Below are 24536 nucleotides of genomic sequence, written 5' to 3' on the forward strand. Positions count from 1 at the left end.
GTGCGACTGAGCGTTTGACTGTGGTTGCTGTGACCATTGTTTTGATTATTTTCACTGGCTTGGACATAAACAGCCGTTCTCGGTCTTGGTGGAACTTGGAATTTAGTGTGTTGGCGCCTATGTCACCTTTATATGGATCCCTAATGTTCGACTACGTACATCACTAGCAACAGCATCGCACGGACATCCCTATTGTACATTCATTCACTCTCTTGCACTTCGTCTGTCAATCTGCGCGGTCATGCATCGTATCTCGCGCTAATCTATTCATTCTTATTACAACCAAAATGTAATATAGTAATTAGACAACCATGAAGCTAAGTACCGGCGTTACATTATGTCCATACAATAAGAGGCATAAACATACTGTAACAGAAGTTTTAGATGTCTTAGACATTTTGAAGTCTTTATTTCTCTATAAGAAATATTGGTTTTCTTAAATATATGAATGGTATTAGCTTGTAAAGTTAAATAAAACAACAAAATTATTATAAAAATTCAATATTTTAATTAATATTTAATATACACAACAGACATTAAATTTAACCAACATAATATACTAATATTATTTACAATTTTCCGACGTTTAGCGTAATTTCCACTTGGAGATAAAACGCGCGTGTCCAGCGCCAGTGGAACTATCCGCGATTAGTGGAAATAAAATCTTCTATGTTGACACATATATTATAATAAATTCTTAATTCTGTCGACTTTCAACATCAGTCTCTGATGATTTTGCGTCTATTTCTCTTGGCAAATTGGATGGCACTGAAAATGTCATTCAAAGGTTAAATAATGAAACACAGAAACATTTACGTGTATAGGTAACGTGATTTATTCCTCTGACTATAATCATCAGACGTAGGCCATCGAACCTATATCACCAGTATCAGTCCATCGAAAAACCTATGGTGTTCAACGTAATTCGTCCGAGGACCTTGTTATCTTAGTGTGATTGGAGATGACAAATCCGAACTTATTTTTAAAGGACCAGTCAAACCACGTGCATTATAACCATCTGAGGAATCGTGTAAGTAATATAGGCTTAGGTCGATTCCAAGATTTTTTAGGGACTTCATAATCATACTAATATTGTAAATGCGAAAGTTTAGATGGATGTTTATTAGAGTTTGTAGCCTAAACGGCTGAACAAATTTCGATCAAATTTCGTACACATATGTAGATGTAGAGGATAGTCTGGAAGACCACATAGGCTACTCACTTTTTTTTTTAATTCCGCGCGGTCGGACACGCGGGCGAAAGCTAGTTCATAAATATATATAACACTAGCACTTTATTACAAATGCTTTTACCTATAGCTTCAGTTAAAAAAGTAATAAGATAGCATGTAGAAGACAGAAGAATGTATGGGTTGTGTGAAAGACGATGCTTAAGAAGGGAGTGAATTCAGATATGACGGCTGAATAAGATGTATGGAAGACCAGATTGATAATAAAAATCATAGCTTCACCATTTTAACCGACTTCCCAAAAGAAGGAGGTCATCAATTCGCCTGTATATATTGTGATCAAAATTGCATTGTCCCAGAATTAAATAGATTTTACAGAATATAGAATACATACCTTTCAATCTTGGTAATGTACTTGTTCTTCCAAACTTGTTAAAGTACACACTATTATTTTCTGAATGTACTCTAACTGAGGGTGTTTCGGAGTTTATCGTTTGGTTTGACATTTGTCTGTTCTCAGTGTGATATCCGTGTTCTTGGAAGGTTCCCTGTGGATGCGGTATTGGGTTCCTATACAGATCGCTGAGTAGAGGAGGAGGTAAATATTCTTCTGGTGGTCTTAGTTGTTCTAATGGTAACTGAAAAATGTACAGACATTATAGGTCCCCACTGTGGGGCTCGGAGTCTACACTAAGTTAGGGATGACTAGGCCAGTCAACACTGGCCTACTGCGGGTTGACTTCACACATATCTTTGAATTACTTTACAGATATGTGCAGACATCACGATCTTTTCCTAAAGGTAAACCGTAAGAATGACAGGAAAATTATGTGCATATGAAATTCTAAAAATCGATCACATTGGTATAGCAGGATTCGAACCCAGAACCTGTAGATTACAAGCCCAGTAAAATCCCTGAGCCAGTAAAATCACCGACGCTTGAATTAGGATACACGAGCCAATAGAATTAATCTAAGATAGAGGTGACTAAGCCATAATCATATGCGGGTTGACTTCACATGTCTGAATATCTTTGTATGCGCAAATTGCATCACGATGTTTACTTTCGCTTTAAGTTTTAAGCAAAGTAACCTCAAAACTAATATTGGAACATTGGGTAGTTCTAAAGTCTAATTAGTGAAAACTTATAACTTGTAGTTTACTTTGTTGTGTTTAAGTTTAGGTATAGCAAGTTAATGTACAATAACTTCTTTGTTTTCTTGTTTAGACATTAAATGAATTATAATGAAGTATTGGGGAAGGAATTGACTCCTGTGATACAGGGCAACCTACTACAGAAGTCAAAGCTTCCATGAACAGTATACAAAAGAGACCATAAACTATTATTATTAACAAAATCGGGGAAGGTGACGGTGACCCATAAAGCTACAGTCGTTATAACATATTTTACGCACTGACACGAAATGCAACTAAATTATTTTTATTATTATTTCATCGCTAGCGCAAACCCCTGCTGTCTAATTGGGAAGAAAAAATGAAGTGTGTATCGTAGGGCAATTGTACTAACTATTTAAAATATAAATAACTTACCAAATGACTGCTATCTAAAGGTAACGCGTTTTTATATCTCAACCAATCTTCATACACGTTATGATGATGTCTGTAAACATTTGTGCCAATGTTTGGCATTGGAGCCAAGTTCGGTGGGAAGTTGGGGACTCTGTACTTTATATGTTCGAATTGGCAAGGAGTCATATGTGGGCCACTGAAACGAGTTGGTACTTCGAATTCCTCTAAGTTGGTTGTCGATATCAACGGTCTGACGGAACTGTAATCTGTGGCCGATGATTTATTTGAACAGCTGTCACTTAGTTTTGTATTTAATGGTATTATATCTGGATTTTTATCTGTAAAAAAAACAATAAAGAATAAAAGTTAACAAATGTCATTTATAAATAATTGTACCAAAATTAAATTAAAGTCTTCTATCACATCCTATGTCTTTTAGAAAAGATATTGAATCTAAAAATACTTCAAAATCATTCAATCTCTTAGGACAGGAATAAACACGCCAGTAAAGTAGTATAGTAGTTTGCATGCCAGTTCACGAGATCATACAAGATGGGCAGTCGAGTTTTTAAGTTGCACAAAACCAATATTGTGCTAGCTACATGAAAACTAGCTGCTGGTACGCCTTTTACACATGCCAGTATAGTTTTGTATACTCACCTAAGCTATCAGCACTTTCAGTTTTCTTTTCACTCGTTAGTAAAACATCTGAACTTTCTTCTCGAGGTCTTTTGTTTTTCTTACCTGCATCTGTAACAAAATTTATTCTATACTTTATTACAGTCAGAGCGTATTAAACACGAGAAAAAAACAAATGAACATTTCATAGTCTTGTCTAATTTTTATTTTCAAATAAAAACTGTTTAAAACCATATTCAGAATCTACGGTTTCGAGCAGTCTATAAGTATAGTAATGTAGACACCTATTTCTGAATCATCACTACCTTAGTCATAATTTAATATTCGGGTGCAATCTTTTCAAATGGGGTCGAACTAAAATCTTATAAGACAAAAATTTGCCTAAAAGCCTTGGCATAAACAAACACAATAACAAATTAATTCTATAAGCAATTATTGATTGTTACTGACACTTATTTTAACATAAAGCATCAAAAAAAATTTAGTAATATTATTAATCGGAAAGTTTAAATGGATGTTAGAGTTTGTAGCCTAAACTGCTGAAGGGATCTCGATGAAATTTATCACAGAACACAGTCTGGAAGAACACATAGGCTACTTTTTTTAAACCACGCGGATACTCGCGGTCTACAACTAGTTGATAAACAATTCTTACCTTCTCTATGATTACAGTATTTACAATAGCAGACAGTAACGAAAACAGTCGCCATTATAGTAATAATTGCCACCGCGCACAGCACTGTTATTAGAAGCATAGTCAATTCAACCTTCACTGGTACTTGACCTGTACAATCATCACGATATTAAAACATTTTATGGGCGCTATTTATTCAATTTAGTAGATTAGTCTGGACCTAGTCTAGATTATCGGTAGACGCCTATGGGATTAATTCAATTTCATACATCGATGTCTATAAAAGTTTATTATTTTTCTGCATAGGAGGAATTGGAATTTAATTAACCCACTACGAAGGCTTTATATTATTGCAAGGCTTTATATTAATCCAAAACTGATTAAGAGCGGGCGCACATCTTTGACTAAACTATCGCACAACTGCTGTGATTGTCGATTGTTTCGCAGCCTTCAACTGTTTAGTTGCTCAAGTAATAATCGAGTAGTGTACCTCCACATAAGCTCATAGAAATCAAAGTGTGACTATACCATAGTTTAGTCAAAAGGGTACTCGCGCTCTTGATAATTGCCGATGAAGTTACGAATACTGTCCCTCAAATTTTCGTGCTAGACCCCCAGATACTTTTGACTTACTAATAAAACAAACTAATAATATATATGCGAAAGTTTAGATGTTTGTTAGAGTTGGTAGCCTAAACGGCTGAACGGATTTCGATGAAATTTGACATAGATGTGGACAATACTGGAAGAACACATAGGCTACTCACTTTTGTTTTTTAATTCCACACGGATGGAGTCGCGGGCAAAAGCCAGTAATAACATAAAGCATACCAACCTGTTCTTCGTTCCGGATATTGTAGTAAACTACACGTTAATGTGAACGCTTCACTTGAACCTTTAGCATTGTATGAACGTATTGCGAGTGATAATTCAGTGGAACTTAAACCTGGCACTTCGAAATTCGATTCCTCGTTGCTTATGTTACGTAGAAGGATACCTGTTGCTTTATCGAACACCTAAAATAAAGCTCGTAATACATGATCGGTCGGAACATCTCGTGACTCATATCACTTGTTCGAAGAACATTAATTCACAATTATTATTATTATTATTAATACATAATTAACATTAATAATACATTACATACATACAATAATACATTATTATTATATAATTAACATTATTATTATTATTATTATTAATAATAATGACTGTAACACACCTCGGTTTTTAACTTGTAAAGTTCAACTGTTTGGTTTAAACTGAAGGTAGCGAAGTACACAATAATTTTTGTATGAGTTACATAAACAGACCCGCAGTATAGCTTATTCATAATAATCTACACTGACTCCAATAATGATCATTTAAGGATTTATTAGTGCTACAATTGGCGTAATTATTTTTAAATTTAATTGAATTGTGTGTAAAATTTATTCTTTACAATTTGAATGACAATTTGCAGCTTTTTCTAGTCTGTTTGCTAAATATGAAAGTTCACAAACGACTGGTAACTTACCTCCAGAACAAACGTCTGTCGCAATCCCCCGTCATGTCCGGGTGCGCAGTTTATTATTAGTGAGTCGTAAGTAACATTTTTAATATCACAATGTCTCACTGTACTCGGCCTCTCTAAAAATATTTGTTATAATTTAGAACGGAAAACATTTGTCATGTCAAAATCTGAGGGTCTACCACGAATGATTGCGAGACAGTTGCGATAATATTCGTAACGCATTGTTATGAGATTTGTCGATGTAATTTACAAGTAGGTGTTGCACAAATAATAGTGGGGCCATTTTAATAGGTCATATTTGAGTCATCAATTTTAGATTTATGGTGAAGTGACCTGCTAAAAATATTGATTATTGTAAAATATTCGATAGGGATTTAAAACACACATGTATTAATTTCAATTGTTTAAAAAAATAGTTTTTTTTCGATTTGTGTAACATAGTACCTTTGACTTTCGATAAAGTGTCAAATATGACCTACAAAAATGCCTTACTCGTGACTAAAAATGTCGATAAAACTACGTAAACATTCTCACAAGTATTCGTAATAAACCCTCAGGAATATAAGCATCCGAAAGGAAGTTATCGATCGATATAGACGTTCACATGTAGGTCAAATATTCCTTTTCGTAACACATATTGCATTCTATCAAACATTTGTAGACATCTCGAGTGAACGAACGATTCCAAAATTGATACAGGAACTATTTTAAAGTAAATATAAGATAGGAGGGCAATGAGCTAAAGTTTACTTCCTTACCCTTAATTGACGAAGGAGAAACAGATACTATTTCCCCTTCGTATGCCCCCTCCACCGTCAAATCCACTTTTCCTTCCCATCCTTTCAACTGGAGAAAAGGGTGGAAAGGGAAAGGGACTTAGATTAGGCCTCCTATCCTAGTGATATTCGATTCGATTACTTCCTTTGAGTGGTTTTTGTTTAATGAAAACTAGTATATACCTGCAGGTAGTATATGATAAACGCACGGTGTTGTCTGTGATCCAACAGTATTTGACGCAAGGCACTGCAACCAACCGTAGTCCGACATAGAATTTATTGTATACGAATACGAACCTGTTGATGAAAAGAACTATTAAAAATATAAGTAACGTTTAATCTATACTAATAACTATATAGAGAAAAGATTTGTATATTTCTATATATTAAAATAACTTAAATACTACTGGACCGATTGTAAAAACTCCTACACTAAAAAACTACACTATCAGTGAGCAACATATGCTTCGTTTTTAATTTCACCTCAACGAAGTCGCGTGCAACAGCTAGTAAAGAAATTTAAATCAAATATCTTCAAAAACAAGTATATGTAAAATAGCACCTTAATTAATAAATAATTCGACATGATTATAATAATAATACTTGTAACATGTACTTCATACTAATATTATAAATGCGAAAGTTTAGATGGATGGATGTTTGTTAAAGTTTATAGCCTAAACGACTAAACGGATTTAGATGAAATTTGGTATAGATGTAGTGATAGTATTGAAGAACACATAGGCTACTTAGTTTTGTTTAATACCACGCGGACGGAGTCGCGGGCGAAAGCTAGTCAGATTATGATATCCAAAAGTTTACTCTATGTTAGATTTTATAGTGAAAGTATTTGAAGTATATAATTTTTTAAGACACATACAAAAGAATTTCCTTATACCTAATATAAATAGCTGTTCCCGTGCGGCTTTATTCGCATGAAATTATGAAAATTTTATTTTATTGTTTACATTTGTCATATTGTCAATTGCAAATGTCAAAATGACATGACATGACAAACGTTAGCAATCTTGCTTTCTTGATGTTGGCAGCAACTTATGGTCTCTTTCCCACATTAGGGTCTTTATCCAAAATATTTACCCCCTAAGTTTAATGTGAAAATATGTAGCCTATAGCGTGACGTAAGTTTAGGACTTTTTAATAAAAAAGAGTATAATTAGAAATATGCTGTAATTGCTGACATCTTAGGCAACAAAGAAGTGTGTCTTTACGCTTTATTATAGTATCGATAACTAAAATATTATCTTTACAAAGAAAATAGTATCAATTTCTGCGATTTCTTTTTACGTGATACATGTATCGGGGTCACTGCAGTAAGTTACATAACAGTTAAACACGGTACTAAATGTAATAAATTTCCACGAAGAAATGCAAAGGAAAGAAAGCATGCGACTGTTCATTAAAAAATGTAACAAAACATTACATTATAGACGATTTCACTGCCGAAATGTACAGTCAAAGAATTAAATACACTTACCACTTAATAAATAGTTAAAAATTTAATATTTGAGGAAGTTTGAAAGTAACGACAGTGATAGAGGAATTGAGAAGCAAAAGGAGATGATGTTCACATAGACAAGAAAGTATAAAAACAACAAATGTAGAGGGAGTCCGAAGAAAGCATAGTTTGTGTAAGTGGATATGATTAATGGAGTGAATTCAGATACGGCGGCTGATAGAGATGTATGGAAGAGTATACTGTGCATACTCCGTAAGACAAGAGCAGGTTGAAGATGATTTAGGGCCTGTCCCACCAAATTGTAAATTGTCAGATAACAATCCAATATGTGATGGAAACAACGGATTTTGTCGATCTGACAGTGACGTCATTTTTAAGTTATCTGAGTCTCTATCAACCAGTGGTGTGACAGGCCCTTAGTATCTATTACAGCATACTGATACCATAATTATTCTTTAGCTGATATGTATCTTACTGTGACTGTTTCATTGTGAAAATTTTAGCGAAGTGCATAGGAAATTAACGTCCTCGACTGAATTTAATATTCGCTGAGGTAAGTTTTACAAATTAGTTATTATTCCCTAGTACATTGTTTGGTAATTTAAACTTAATATTAATTTCAGTTACAACTTTCACGTTGCACGCCTGAAAGTGCTTCCTTGAAAAGCTGCTTCTTTGAAATGAAAATTTTCATTACTTCATAAGAAAATTTCCTAAGCTGTTCGCAAGCGCATAACAAGATTGTTATAAGTTTATTTACTTATTAACTTAATCATATTGAATCACTAGCTGTTGCTCGCGGCTTCGCCTGTGTGAAATTAGAGATTTATAAAAACGTTACTCACAGATAAAGCTTTTAAACGGTGAAAAAATCTTTGAAATCAGCCCAATAGTTTTTAAGATATTCCAATTCATAAAAAAATGCAAAAATACAAATCTTTCCTCTTTATAATATTGGTATACTTATTTTTCTAGTATGTAGAATTTTTTTATCGCATCTCTAAGTTTAATTACCCATTGTTTTATTGTTCAATCTATCTTTATTAAGCCCCGTACACACATTCAGTTTTAAGTGCACATTCGAACTGTACAATTAAAACTAAAGGTGTAATGACAACACTGCCAACTGTGCAGTTAAAATTACAGTTCAATCTTGTTCTCGAGTTCAATAATTTTTAATGCCAAATGTCATTTCGCTGAAATAAGTAGCCAATAGAATGGTATACTTTACTTAAAAAACGATAAGTTATGTGTTTTTGTATGATTTCCATTCAATCATTTACTCACCTACTTTCTGTACGTGTGATGTTTTCAATTCTCGTCGGCTGTGTGTAGTGCTGTTGAACCACCATTGGTATGACACTGCTATCTGTTATTAAAAATAAAATATTAACACATTCACTGCGGCAAGTAAAATCATAATTCTTCATCTGGTGCGGCGGCGGGCCGAAATGCGCCCCCAATGATATCCGCCAGTGCGTGGCAGGCCTTTTTAGACCCACCAGTACTAGGATAGATTAAATTGCTACAACTTTGTGTAAACATAATGTACATTTTATATAATGGGCATAGTTTTCTTCGTCCGTACCAGCTTAAGTACCGTGTAAGTTACATAGGCCTGTTACGCAGTGAGCATTTTTACTGATACCCGTGTTTGGAGGTTAGACAAAAGGGAATTGGTTCTATGTCCAATACCAGAATGTAATCTATCTCTCTGCCTAATTTCATACAAATCCGTTCGAGGGTTTTGAGGTTATATGGCTACAAACATCCTAAACATTGGTACATATTATAACAGTGGTAGCCCGTAACATCTTCACCCGGTGCAATATTACGACCAAACAGAATACACGAAAGTGAAGTCAAACGACGAAACACAAGTTGCGGGTAAGGAGTGTGGTGTGCGTACCATAGATCTATAGTCCTCTTCCCTTTCCATCGTACAACGGAAGGATGGGAAGTATGCATAGCTAGGATAAATGTCTGTCTTTCTGCCTGTCCCCTCTTAGGTATATGTCGATTCTTTTTAAGATTTATTTTGGCTATCTCGAAATAGATTTTAACAATTTTGTTTTCATATAATGTTGGTTTTACATTTCAATTAGTTTGAATTTTAAATGTAAATTTGATTGTCAGAATCTCTTAGTAAAAATATTATTATTATAAAAACAACAACAGTCTGTATTCTAAAATATATACAAATGGTTTCCCATTGCTAATCTATCACTACGCGAGGATAGATCTATTCGTCTCTACTCTATCCTTACTCCATCTTCCTTATTCCGCACTCGATCAGAATTATTACATTATTCCCATACTTTATCACTAACTTAATCTCTTCTATTACCCACTCAAAAACCTTGGTCATGAAAAAATGGTTAACAATATTTACATTAAATTACCAAATTAAAAAAACAACTTATGATTGAATAATAATGTACTCTCTTACTTTAGGATTAGAGTCGACATCGCATTGAATCTCGAGCACCTCTCCCCGCGCCGCTCTCATATTGATCGTCTGTTCCGATTTGCAGCTCGGCGCGTCTGGTGAAAATATTTCTATCAATAACAAACTGTCATTAAAACACAAAGAAACAAGAAAGATTGATTGATAAAATTATAACAAGATAACATTTTTCATCGTTACAATAACAAAATAAGTCATAAACTAAATTTTAGCTTAAACCTAAACCCTTTTACCGTGACTAACGGCGTGGATTTTTAACGTTTTAATGTAAGCGAAATGCGACCTTAACTAATAAATAATAAAGTACATATACAGAAAGCAATGTATTTACGGTGGAAGATAACGTTGAAAGCCTTAATATGAATGAACAGCGGTCTATTTAAAACACATGTTTAAATGTCATCATCATCAACTTGCTCTTGTCCCTATTGAGGGTAGGCACAGTATATGTTTATATTTGAATTCACTCTCTTAAGCATATCCTCTTTCACACAATCCATACATACTTCGGCCTTCCTTCGTAATCAACAATCAATTCAGATACTTTTATGTTCATGTAACTTTATGTTTATAGTTTTAAAATTCAAAATTCTCTTACATTTAACATCCAACAATAAGGGTGTACTCATCCCATCCCCGAGGGCATTAGTCGCTGAGCACACGTAAGCTCCGGCCGCCTGCCGCGAGACACGTTGCAGCACCAGGCTCTGGTTAGCTAACAATACACCTGGTCCAGCCTTCACTGTTAAACCCTGAACACAAACAATTATTTAAACAATCTTAGTAATATTATAAATGCGAAAATTCAGATAAATGTTTGTTAGAGTTTGCTGTAAACTGCTGAACGGATCTCGATTAAATTTGGCATTGATGTAGAGCATAATCTGGAGGAACACAGGCTACTCACTTTTGTTTTTTTAATGCCACATGGACGGAATCACGGAGGTGTGTTTAAACCCTTTTAAAATGGTCAATAGGACAGGTCCTCAAGAACGTCAAGGACAAAGGAGATTCTTGTCAAAGGTTTAGTTACCAGTTACTGATTTAAAAAAATACTCTGATGTTTTATACTGTGGAGATAAATAAAAGTCGATTGTCACCTGATTATACAACATAGACTTTACGCTTTAGATTACAATCTTACTAATCTCACTAATATTATAAATGCGAAAGTTTAGATGGATGGATGGATGGATGGATGGATGTTTGTTAGCGTTTGTAGCCTAACCGGCTGAACGTATCTCCATGAAATTTGGCACAGGTTTATAGCATAGTCTGGAAGAACACATAGGCTACTTTTTATCCCGGGATAAGTTACGGTTCCCGTGGGATTCATTAATTTAGTTTTTTAATGTTTACTCGATCGTACTGCAACGGTTCAACATATCTTATTTAAATTTGGCACAGATGTAAAACAAAGTCTAGAGTACACATAGGAAAAGGTTCATCCCCAAGAAATGTCCGGTTCCCGTGGGATACGTAGCTTTTTGTTATTTATATAGTTCGTATGTTTTCTAATACCACGCGGACTAAGTCGCGGGAAACAGCTCGTCTGACATAAAAATCGTGAAAACCATAAGCAACAAATAATTTTAAACTCACTATTAGTAACAGTCGGAATGTTCAGATTAACCTATTGAAGGCAAAACTGAGAACAGAACAATTTCCAGTTTTGTTAGATTTATCAACTGTCTGATAAAACTGAGCGTGGCTAACAGACTTTAAACTGTTACGTATGGACGTTTTAAACGATTTTTAATTAAAGGTTTAACATGCTGCTTATACTCTGAGAAATACTTACGTTGTGAGTAAAATGTACATTACTGTACCACGGGTTTGCTCGTACTCTGCAATCCAAATAAATATCTGAACCTTCTATGACTCTATTCGCGTCTATATTTGCTCCAAACTTCAAAGTAACAACTGGCAAATCTGCAAATAAAAGCATATTGTCATATCTGAATGTTTATATATCTACTTTCTAGTCAAAGAGGCATAGTTAACACTTCACTTGAGGCATTTTTCACATAACTAACGTTATCTTTTGATAACCTCAAAACCATATGTCAATATAATTAATTTTGTTCAAATTGGCCAATAGATGTCACTAATTGATATTTTAATGCTTATATTTCATTTTGAAATACAATTTAGTTTATTTTACAACAAAAGATGGAGCTTATTATAATTTTGTCAAATGTATACCATGTCAATACAACACGAGGTGGCACTAAACTTGACAACTGGTATAGTACCTTTCAGAGAAAGTACCAGTGAAAAAGTTTTATTAACTGCCTCGTCTATATATTTTTTAATGTCTTTATTTCTAGTAGAGAATTAACACTGCACACGAGGAATAGATATGTGAATTTCAGATGCGTTGTCTTTAATAAACAGTTAGATTTTTATTTATTATACTAGCTTTCGCCCGCGAGTCCGTCCGCGTGGAATTAAAATAGACAAGTAAGTAGTCTATGTGTTATTCCAGACTATCCTCTGCCAAATTTCATCAAAATCCGTTCAGCAGTTTAGGCTACAAACTCTAACAAACATCCATCTATCTAAATTTCCACATCTATACTATTATAAAAAGGGTAAACACACACTTCTTTGTTGCCTAAGATGTCAGCAATTACAGCACATTTTTGAATAACTCTTTTTTTAATAAGAAGCTCCACACTTACGTCCCGCTTTAGGCTATATATTTTCACGCCAATAAACTTAGGGGTAAATATTTTGGATAAAAACCCTAATGTGGGAAAGAGACCATAAGTTGTTGCCAACATCAAGGAAGCAAGGTCGCCATGGTTTGACATTTGCAATTGACAATTTGACAAATTTGAACAATAAAATGATTTTTTTTATAATTTTATGCTGATGAAGTCGCATGGGAATAGCTAGTTTATTATATTATTAATAAGATTGTCATTAATAGAAGATTTTCTTTTCGATGTACTGTTAAATCCTAATTCGATTTATTTTCATATTTGAATAAGAATCTATGCCTAATAACTAATTCAAAGTAAGATCCCAGCGGACCAACTAACCTTAATATCTGTAAAATTGGCAATTCAGCTTATCTCGAGTGAGAACAGTTGATCTAATAACGACCATTATGCTCAGCTTTGTGAAATTAAACCTCTTACATAAATTAATATTCAAATATTTGGAACAGAAATCTGTGCGATTTTTTTTTTATAACACAAGGTGGCAAACGAGTAAGCGGCCAGATGAATCCGCCAAAATGGCAAAGCGACCAATACCCATAGACGAGGAGGAGACGCACATAAGAAGATATTTCCCCTTCCTATGCATCTTCACTGTCAAATCCACTTCCCCTTCCCATCCTCTTCTAATAAGAAAAGGATGGTAAAGAGAAATGGATTTAATTTAGGCCTCCGGCACCACACTCATCAGACGAAACACGGAATTGCTTCCATTTCACGCCTGTCTTCTGTGTGGTCGTGGTATTACACCGGGCACTACCACTGTTTAATTATATACCACTACCGTTAATACCACTAGTTTATAGAAATTTCGTTAAAGAATGTGCAATTTAACACAGTTAACTAAATATTAAAGAAAATATCTGATTTCTTTATCTTACTAACAAATGCGAAATTTAGATGGATGCTTGTTAGAGTTTGGACCCCAAACTGCTGAAGAGATCTGGATGAAAGTCATAGATGTAAAGCATAGTCTGGAAACAAAGGCTACTTAATATTTTTAATTCTAAGATAGTCTTCGAAAGCTTACTGTTGTAAATGCTTCTAAAAACAGAATATTTTTTTTGTATTTATGTTGGCAAAAAAAACTCATACAGCTATAAAAATTACACGGTTTTCTATACACCGCTAATATAATTTATCGAATTTCATTTACTTGTTGACGTTTTTATATATCATTAGATGTTGCACGCGGCTTCGTCCGCGCGAAATTAAAAAAAAGAAAATACAGCCTTACTCACTGATAACTTTGCTCTCTAATGGTGCAAGAATCTTTGAAATCGGCATAGTAGTTTTTGAGTTATTCCAATACATACAAAAATACAAATCTTTATAATATTAGCATAGTCTGGGACTCCTAATTGGCTCTACAAATAACTGCCAATCAACCATCACTACACTGTTCTACAATACCTCTTTGTTCCATGACATTAGTGGAAAAGGGCCTTAATCTGTATTTTTGTATGCATTAAAATAACTCAAAAATAGGCACATTTCAAAAATTCTTTCACCATTAAAAAGCTGCGTCGTCGCTGAGTAAGAAATACCATGTTTTAAATGTCACGTAAACGAATTCGCGAGCAACAGCTAGTATCGTATAACTTACGTTGTATCTCCAACTTCCAGCCGTCTTCTCTCGTAGTATGAGACACCGCGGGCTGGGTAGCTCTGCAAGACAATACTCTGCCCGCGTCTTCGATCGCCGGGATAAAAGTCAGTACACTAACTGTTATGTTGCCGTCCATTGATGTCTAAAAAATAGAATGGTTAGTAAGACATGAAAATGTGAAATAATATTTAAGTTATCTTAAGAAGTAACTTTTAACTTAAACAAATAGAGCCAAAATGAGCACTTTTTTATATATTCGTCAGCTTGAAATTAAAAAAAATAAAAAAGGAATGATAATTAAATTTCAAATATCTTTCAATAAGTCCAATTTGTCAATAAGTCCGATGAGATGACATTTGCTTTTATTTTTACCCAGAAATTATTTTAAAATTATAAAATTAAGTTGGAAATTAAAAATATTTCAATATAAAAGTTATATATAGTTCATTATTAGAAATCACTTTAACCCACTCGAAATGAGTCGACGAAAATCACTTGTAATTTACGTGTCGTTCGAATACATACTTTGGCTCAACGCCAACTCTAGTTACAATAAATAAAAAATATTTATATAGCCATTTACATTCATTAAATATACACACGAAAAACCGTAAAATATATTCCTTACAATGAAGAAAACACTTAAAATATATAACAATGAGAACCTTTTCTAAAGTGGGTGCGAAAAATTCACAATTTATCGCAACATTTTACATTGTTTCAACAATAACACACATGAACTTATCTTAGTTTTAGTAAAAACTACTTTTTAATGACAGATTACTAATTAATTTTAATATAAAGTCATGCTATCTCTTTTTATTTAAATGCAATTTTAATACTCACGGTATCCCTAACTGTATTTAACTTGGTACCCCCCTTCCACCAAGTTATAACCGGTTTGGGTCTAGCCCCCACCACTTGACAGGACAATTCCGAAGTTTGACCAGCAACCAAGGGTCGTTTACCCCCTTGTATGCGTACAGAGAGTGGAGGTACTGTTGACAAAAGAACTTCTTTAATGTATATTTCCACTAAAGTTGGTATCTTTTTTTTTATAACATAAGGGTGCAAACGAGCAAGCGGCCACCTGAATCCGCAAAATGGCGAAGCGACCACTGCCCATAGACATCCGCATTTGCAGATGCGTTGCCTATCCCTATCCGACAGAGAAGGAGACGCACATAAAGAGGATATTCCCCTTCCTGTGTATCTCCTTCTCCATCAAATCCACTTTCCCTTCCCATGCTCTCCTTAAAGGAAAAGGGTGGTAAAGAGAATGGGTCTTACGTGAATCGAGTGGAAATAAGACTCGTAATTGGAAGCGGAAATTAAATATTCGCAATTGCTTATACAACTCTGGAAACTCCTTTATTTCTATGACATATCAATATATCAATTCACTGCTATATATAGACTTTAACAATAAGTAACCTAGTGAAGATAAGAACGATGTGCGGTCCTAAGTTGCTGTAGTCCGTAAGACACTAGGGATGTTCTGTCTCACCTGGGTTGTGCAGCTCAGTGCAGTCGCATTCGAGAATGCTACTGAGCGGTTTTAAATGAGTCAAGTATAATTTAACCCTATCTTTTCCCATGAAGGTATATTTTGAAATTCCTCTCTGATATTCTAGATACTTACAGTTCATGTCTATAGATAATCTGTGCGATAAAGGCGGTATCGATGGATCTGTCACTGCCTGTAAAAAAATCATAATTTTATTTCATACACTATTTGATAAACCCTACATGTATTCATTAAGTCAAATATAAAGCGCATATACTTTAATATCTGCTGTAAAACAATCTAAACGTCAAAAGGAATTAATGTAGGTATTTATTAGTTAACTGATTGATGAAAGCTAAACCTTTATAGCGGGCGCTCACTTTTGATTAAACCATCGCATTGTTATGCGATTGTCGATTGTTTCGCAATTCAATTGTTTAGTTGCAATACTAAAAATAGAGTAGTGTACACATCTCCTAATAAACACATAGGAATCAAAGCAAGACTAAACAGTTGTGAGGTAGTTTAAGTGTATTACGCTCTTAAGAGTTGAGGGAATAGGCATGTACACTTGTACGATTCGATCACATCACATTGAGTTGGGATCATTCGTTATAAAAATGATTCGATTACGACTTAAATAAATTTACCTGACATGTAATCTCGGTGCCGAAGTCAGGTCTATGCAAGCTAAAGGAGACTGACGCTCTTGATTCTGAATTAGCTAATAATGCGTGTGATTTCCACCATGATACCCTCGCGATTGGACGACCTGTGGACACAAGGTTGTTTAAAACGTTGGCTTAAGTTTCCATCTGGCATATAGATTAAATATTGTTATTTCATTTTATTTATGGAAAATGAAAGAGATGATGTTAATCAGTCTTTAAGCGTTGAGTGGATCAGCTAAATTTGCAGCTCGCGGATCACTACGATGTAACTATGCGAGCGAGCGAAAATCATAGCTCTATTCATGTACAAATGAGATGCGAACCGGATCACTGATCTGCAGATCATGAATGTTGTTTTACCCATGACTATAAATGAGTTTTCTGTACTGTGAGTGATGCTTTTTATTAAACAATTCTTAATTAATTTTAGTAGTTTAATAGTGTAATACTAAATTAATAAAAATATTTAGTAAATATTAAATTAGACTTTCTTATGAATCTATGAAATTAGTTTTCATAATTCGTAGTTTCGAGAATACAACAAAGAGTGAATAAAAATGACCAAAAATAACTCGTCAGAAACACTTTTTCATATTGAAATGTTATATTACTCTGCAACTTCAATCAACATGAAAAGCTTAAAATCGAAAAAGTTTATTTTATTCGACATTCCAATTAATTTACTTTTTTACACTTTTGTATTTCAAAGCAATGTTTTTTTTTTATTTTCTCATATGGCAATGACAAGAGGTTCATTATGCCACGGACTTTCGATGAATTACATTTTGAATAAAGATTAAAAAAACGATTTTCTTTTTTAAGTTGTAATGAATTGACAAGTCTTATAGGCGAGACTTAAGAGTCTTATAGATAATTGAATATTAGTAGAATAAATACTAGCTATTCCTCGCGACTTCGTCCGCGTGAAATTAAAAATAATAAAAAATATAGCCTATGTTAATAATAACGTAGCTCTTTTATGGCGAGAGAATTTTTGAAATTTACCTAGTAGTTTTTGAGTTATTTCAATACATACAAAAATACAGATCTTTCTTTTTTATAATATTAGTATAGATTTGAGGGTAACATGCAGCTTAAATAATATTTCTGTTACCGTTAATAAATAAACGCTATTTTAAACTGGTATAAAATAAAAGCAAACTCTACAAAAAGGAAACCAAGAAATGCATAAAAACTTCATATTTATCAAGTTGCGTGTACGTAGTCTTATAAAATACTTGAAACATGAAATGCACGTAAGATTTCTTATGTAGCTGAACGATTGTAAACTCCGACATTATGAAATCTTAAATATAAGATTTTAAATTATCACCAAACATTTATTTGTACAGTCAAACAAGAATACCACAGACCATGGGAAAGGCGTTTCTGTTGCGGTTATTTCAGAAATACAACCTTCACATACCAAGAAAATTTTACAAAAAATTTCACGACATTTAAGCAACGAAAAGGAACTTGTGAAGTGAAATAAAATATTAAAGCGAAGTAAATCTCATAACTCACTAGCAATTGTTTTGTTTGTATCTTGAAAGTACATTTATGTCGATTATAAAATGGCAAATTTCACAATCGTTCGGTGACATTAACGTAAACTGCTTACGTATGTGAGAACATGTCGTGGGAAATGGTACAAGTGGCGATATCGATTGAATAAGAGAGGGCGTGTCACAACTTGTATTAGTTTTAGAAGTTGGAACCGAACTTGGTTGTCTTGTAACTTAAGTTATACTGATGAACAATTTAGTTTTCTTTTTATATTAATAACAATATAAAGATCCTTGACCTAATTTACTGGACCATAATCTAAAGATCCAGTTTGGATCCGTGATATGTATTTTGCGAGTTTCGAATTTCAAATGTTCATTTACATTCTTACGTGGAGAAGTTGAGAAGCAAAAGGTAAGCGTGGAATGGACATGTTATACGACGAGACGATGGGGACATAAACCAGAAAGTGTTAAGAATGAATGTAGCTGTGGCAAGCAATGTAAATGTGGCTACAAAGGTAGAGGAAGACCGAAGAAAGTATTGATGGATTGTGTGAATTAGGATATGCTTAAGAAGGGAGTGGATTCAGATATGACGGCTGATAGAGATATATGACAGCAGAACATACTGTGTCGACTCTCCGTAAGGGTTAAGGGCAAGTGGATGATAAAAGATTATAAACAAAGACATTTAAAATAAAAAGTTATTTAAAATACCTCCAACAGCTATACATGTCAAATTCACATCAGCCCCTTCATCGTAAGGCCCCAGTATGTTCCCGTGGACTTCATCATTGCTCTCGTTCAACACAATTAGTCGATCAGGTGGTACTGTCAAGGAGAAAAACAATTAAATCTTACTTCTTACTAACATTATAAATGCGAAAGTTTAGATGGATGAATGAATGGATTCATGTCAGAGTTTGTAGCCTAAATGGTTGAACAGATCTCGATGAAATTTGGCATAGATGTAGAGGATAGTCTGGAAAAATACTTAGGATACATACTTTTTTTTAAATTCCACGCGGAAGGATTCGCGGAAAGATAGTAGTTTTATAAATCCTTCTACTACGAAATTACCACGTTTAGAATCAGTGTGCCGCAATTAAAGTACCCTTAGTAGATTTCATACTAATGGACACTTAGTGAACAATTAAATTTAAATCTAATTAAATACAAACAGGGTACAGTTTATGAGTTTATGTTTTATGTGTTTTTAATATAAATTTTAAAAAAATAACAGATTTAAAAATTCGTGTAATATTACGTGTAATATTTGCTTATATCTAATATTGAAAGGGACAAGGGACAGATCTACGAGTCCATCATAAGACCTGTCGTATTGTATGGATATGAATGTTGGGCCACCAAAGTTGCGGATGAAAGGAGATTGCGTGTGGCTGAGATGCGTATATTAAGATGGATGTGTGGTGTGACAAGATTGGATAAAGTTAAGAATGTGTACATTAGAGGAAGTTTGAAAGTAGCGCCAGTGGTGGAGAAATTGAGAAGCAAAAGGTTAGCGTGGTATGGACATGTTATGCGACGAAATGATGGGGACATAAACCAGAAAGTGTTGAGATTGAATGTGGATGGCTACAAAGGAAGGGGAAGACCGAAGAAACTATGAATAGATTGTGTGAAAGAAGATATGCTTAAGAAAAGAGTGGATTCAGATATGACGGCTGATAGAGGTGTATGGAAGAGCAGCACATACTGTGCCGACCCTCCATAAGGAATAAGGGCAAGTGGATGATGATGATCTAATATTGAAATATGATAAAAACTCAAGCATCTTGAATATATCGATATTCAAAGGGTATTAAGTAGGGTCAGATAACATCTCAATGGCGTAAGCTTTCTTTTTGTAACCTAACGAGCCTTTTATAAACCGCCGTATAGTGATGTAACTGATAAACATCGAATATGATATCGATGTTTTTGATCGGATTAAAATCAACATCGATAGATAGAATACATTGACTTTGTGATTAAAATAACAAGGTATTTTTTCTTTTTCGTTTACATTTAACTTACATCTAACTAGCTATCGCCCGCGACTCCGTCCGCGTGGAATTAAAAAAAAAAACAAAAGTAAGTAACCTATGTGTTCTTCCAGACTATCCTCACATCTATGCCAAATCGAGACTTTTATGAGAAACCTTCGTATATAAGTTATTAGTAAGAAGTAAGGTAATACAATGCTTTTGAATTTCAACAGTTTCTCATTTTATACATTTTTTTCACGTATAATCATACTTTCATATATCTTACTAATATTATAAATGCGAAAGTATAGATGGATGGATGTTTGTTAGAGTTTGTAGCCTAAACGAGTGAACGGATTGCAATGAAATTTGGTATAGTTGTAGAGGGTGGTCTGGAAGAACACATGGGCTACTCACTTTTGTTTTTTTTATCCCACGCGAACGAATTCGGGTGTAAGCTAGTTTTACATAAACTTGAGGCAATCAGCTGCATACTTTTATTGCATATTAATGTCATTTTTTATAAAATTATAAAAAAAAAACTATTCACTAATTAATTGAATAATCCATAAAGAGTACCTACTAAGTACTGTGAGGTTCAATCTCGTGTTCTTTGTCGGCGACTTTATGAAGTCCACACGACATCTGTACTGACCGCTGTCTTCTGGCCTGTGTAGAAAAAAAAAAACAATTCAAAAATTTGTAAGACTGTAGGAGTTTATATGTTGACAGAAATGTATGAAATCCGTCATTGTACAGAATTCCTAGGTAATGTATAACTCTTAAAATCACTTGGAATTAATGAGAACCCACGAATGCTATTTAACAATTTTATTCATAGAAAACATTTTCATACCTTGCTTATTACGATTTTGGTATTCCAATGTTTAATTACCAGGATCATCAACATCCACTTGCCCTTATCCCTTACGGAGGGTCGGTACAGTATGTGCTGCTTCCATACATCTCTATCAGTTATATCTGAATCCACTCCTTTCTTAAGCATATCGCATTCAGTCTTAACACTTTCTGGTTTATGTCCCCATCATTTCGTCGCATAACATTAATTGTGTAATTACCAGGATATGTCCGTATTTAACAATCTTTGAAACTTGTATACTTATCCTAGACAAAGTATACAATACCTAGTTATCGTACATTTCCGGTAACATACACAAAATTAAAATCATTAAGGTTTCTAAAAGAACTCTATTTTAAATTATTACGACAAATTAAACTAATCTAAAACACAAAGAATAGCACTATGGGATTTACATGTTTTTCCAAAGACAAAAATCTCCCCTAACAAAGATTTAAAAAAATCAAACTAACATACTCTAAAGGGGAAATTCCACTGAGCGTCTATTCTAATGCATTTCATTAATTCTACATCAGTACACGACATATCTCCACATTAAGACGTAATTTAATCAACTGTCATAAGCAACAGCTCTGATTCCATTATAACAGATTCCCTGTTGAATTCTAACGATTTGATTGATCAAAATTGCATTCAATCGTAGATACCTAGAATACAGGAATTCCGTATCTCTTAGAGCGTGCCTCTTTGACTAAACTGTCGCACAACTGTTTTTTGTTTTATATTGTAAGATGGCAAACCTGCAATCGGCCATCTGAATCCACCCAAACCGCTGCTAATAGACATTCGCAATAGCGGATGTCTACCCTTAATTGACGAAAGAAACGCATAAAGAGGATGTTTCTTCTCCCTATGCGTCTCCTCCACCTTCAAATCCACGTTTCCTTCCCATCCTTTTCTTATAACAAAAAGGGTGGGAAGGCAAAGTGACTAATTTGGGTCTCAGGTACCACACTCATCAGACCAAAGCGTAATTGCTTCCACTTCACGCCTATCTGTGTGGTCGTGGTATTACACCGGGCGAGCCGACCCATTCGTTCGAAGATGTTAAAGCTTCTACTACTGTCAACTCTAAAAATATTTAATCAAACTTTGATTCCTATAAGCTTACTAGAGGTATACACTACTCGATTTTTAGTTGTGCAAATATATAGTTGAATGGGCTGAGAAACAATCGACAATCGGACAACAGTGCGATTGGTTAGTCAAAGGTGTGCGACTGCTCTTGACAATAGTACAGTGGGTTCTTTATGAACTGTATTGTTACCTTAGTTTAGTCAGCATGAGCACAGCAGGCGTGGTATTAGTTCTGAACGTAGCTCGGTTTCCTAACGTCGCTGGGTCCGACCACTGCGACGATATACCCTCTCTAGCGTCCAACCTGAATACAACAAAGTATTATTAGATATTGTTAAAAACACAAGAAAAAAACACTGTAAACTCAATGTTTTAGACACATGACCAAATTGCAGTTGAAAAATCTGGTTTTTACGATTTTGTTTAATAAATAAAAATAAGTTTCTCTCTCTCTCCGGATCGTTTCCTCATTCCTGAGGGTCGCGATCACTCTTCTTGACACTCTCTCGAAGGGTGTTTCTCCATTCTGTGCGATTCTCTCCGACATGTATGGCGTTATGTCTAAAATAAGTTTAGATAAATTGAAAATCGCAGAACATTCTTTTAGGTTAATAAAAATAGTTAAAAAAAATTAAATGCGATTTTCGTTATCAACAATACATACACATCATCTTACTCAAATCTGAAAAATTTCTTTTTATGTTACAAACAGCACTCCAATTTTAGTATATGTATAGATATAGATTAATAGAAAAATCAACTAATATTACAGTTTCACAGTGACGTATGTTATCGGTGTGTCAAATCTGGGGTCGTGTGAACATCCTCTATGTCAGTACCCTACCTGAATAACAAAGGTCTTTCATCGTTTTGATGAGGATAAGAGATGCGTAAACAAGGGGCGAAGGGACCGGACACTGTAATGAGGGTTTGAAAGGTCGTAAGTGGATATTACTGTACACATACCAATCAGCAGTCTTCCTACTCATTTAAATATTTATACACAGGACCGGTTTTAACATTACCAACGCTTTGGGCAAGATTTCTACTACAGCCCTAAACTACAATACAAACTTATACGATGAAGGGGGGGGTGTGACTTCCCTTTATGTCTAGCGCCCTGGGCAGTTCAGTTGGATAGTTGTGACGACCAGTTATACATTTTATGAACTCACGGGCTGTGAGCGTGCCACACAATGTGGACACTGTGCCAGTAGACAGTAGACACTCCAGTTATTAAATGCTACTGACCAACTGGACCACTGACCAAGTGTAAACCTCGAAAAACTGGTACTAATATGGCTGAGATGACTTCTAACTAGACGGTTATCATAACTTTCTCACTGTTATTCAAACATAGTTTCTACAATAAAATAACAATTAAAGACCTTCAGCTAGAACTTTTATAACCTCTTTAGAATGTTCCACAACATTTAATCACAATAAACTTAATTATTCAGCAACATAAAGAGATCAAAACAAATATTTTTCAAAACTACATCTGTAAGGTTTAAATAAATAAATAATAAAACACTATTTATTGACCAAACAAAAATTAAAAGAACACAACTTACAATTTATATTACTGAAATAAAAATAAAGATAAAAATTCTTGGCCAAAAGGAAAAGGCTCAGCTGATGCAGCCTCCAGCTTGTCACTGAAGGTCGCGCTGGTTTTCAGCCTCCCCTCTATACTTCTATCTTTATTTTATCTATACTTCTATACTAATATAATAAAGCGTATACATAATACTTAGTGGCGTAGGATGTCAGCAAATACAGCGTATTTTTGAATAATTCTGTCTTTAATAAAAAGCCCTACGCGTAAATAAATTAAAAAAATCTACATTTAGGTAAGGGACTATAAACAACAAGCTGCCAAAATTAAGAAAGCAAGGTTATTATTAATTTTGACTTTTGCAATTGAGAATTTGACAAGTGTAAACAATAAAATATTTTTTTACAATTACTTACGAATAAATAGGTGTTTCATGTCCCTGCTTGTACCAGATGACGAGCCCGACACGGTCCGCGGCGAGCGCGGGGCTGACGTCACAGGGTAACTCCACGCGCCCTCCTGTCGGCCCCTGGACAGACTCCACTTCCACTGAAACAAGACATGAATATTCAACACATATAAAGATGTGTGAAGTCAATAAACCTCAAGTAAGGTCAACTCACTCTTAATATCTAGTCTCTGAACTTTGAGAGTGGTGACACATTTATTTATAAAAAGTTTAATGTGTTCATCGTTCATTAGAAGATATATCTCTTTAGCAAAGAGATACAAATATCTAGAGGAGGCATTTACACTTCATTTAAGACATTTTTCAAATAATCTTACT

At 34.3% G+C, this 24536-nt stretch overlaps 1 protein-coding gene across 1 annotated transcript in view; it reads right to left on the reverse strand.

Annotated features, from left to right (window-relative positions):
• Positions 1-530: 530 nt before the first annotated feature.
• LOC106108955 (hemicentin-2-like) overlaps positions 531-24536 on the reverse strand; it is a 48285-nt gene continuing 24279 nt past the window's right edge. The window contains exons 3-22 of the mRNA XM_013290326.1: positions 24166-24298; positions 22382-22495; positions 20818-20903; positions 18964-19077; positions 16718-16839; positions 16203-16260; positions 15407-15558; positions 14558-14702; positions 12027-12157; positions 10824-10977; positions 10208-10302; positions 9046-9127; positions 6465-6578; positions 5509-5621; positions 4828-5008; positions 4014-4142; positions 3380-3469; positions 2741-3057; positions 1584-1827; positions 531-768 (exon numbers count right to left, since the gene is read on the reverse strand). Coding sequence (XP_013145780.1) covers positions 698-768; positions 1584-1827; positions 2741-3057; positions 3380-3469; positions 4014-4142; positions 4828-5008; positions 5509-5621; positions 6465-6578; positions 9046-9127; positions 10208-10302; positions 10824-10977; positions 12027-12157; positions 14558-14702; positions 15407-15558; positions 16203-16260; positions 16718-16839; positions 18964-19077; positions 20818-20903; positions 22382-22495; positions 24166-24298 — 2645 coding nt within the window. The 3' untranslated portion in view covers positions 531-697. The remainder of the gene's footprint in view (positions 769-1583; positions 1828-2740; positions 3058-3379; positions 3470-4013; positions 4143-4827; positions 5009-5508; positions 5622-6464; positions 6579-9045; positions 9128-10207; positions 10303-10823; positions 10978-12026; positions 12158-14557; positions 14703-15406; positions 15559-16202; positions 16261-16717; positions 16840-18963; positions 19078-20817; positions 20904-22381; positions 22496-24165; positions 24299-24536) is intronic.

The sequence above is a fragment of the Papilio polytes genome, unplaced genomic scaffold (genome assembly GCF_000836215.1).
Source record: "Papilio polytes unplaced genomic scaffold, Ppol_1.0 DF821400.1, whole genome shotgun sequence".
Lineage (NCBI taxonomy): Eukaryota > Metazoa > Arthropoda > Insecta > Lepidoptera > Papilionidae > Papilio > Papilio polytes.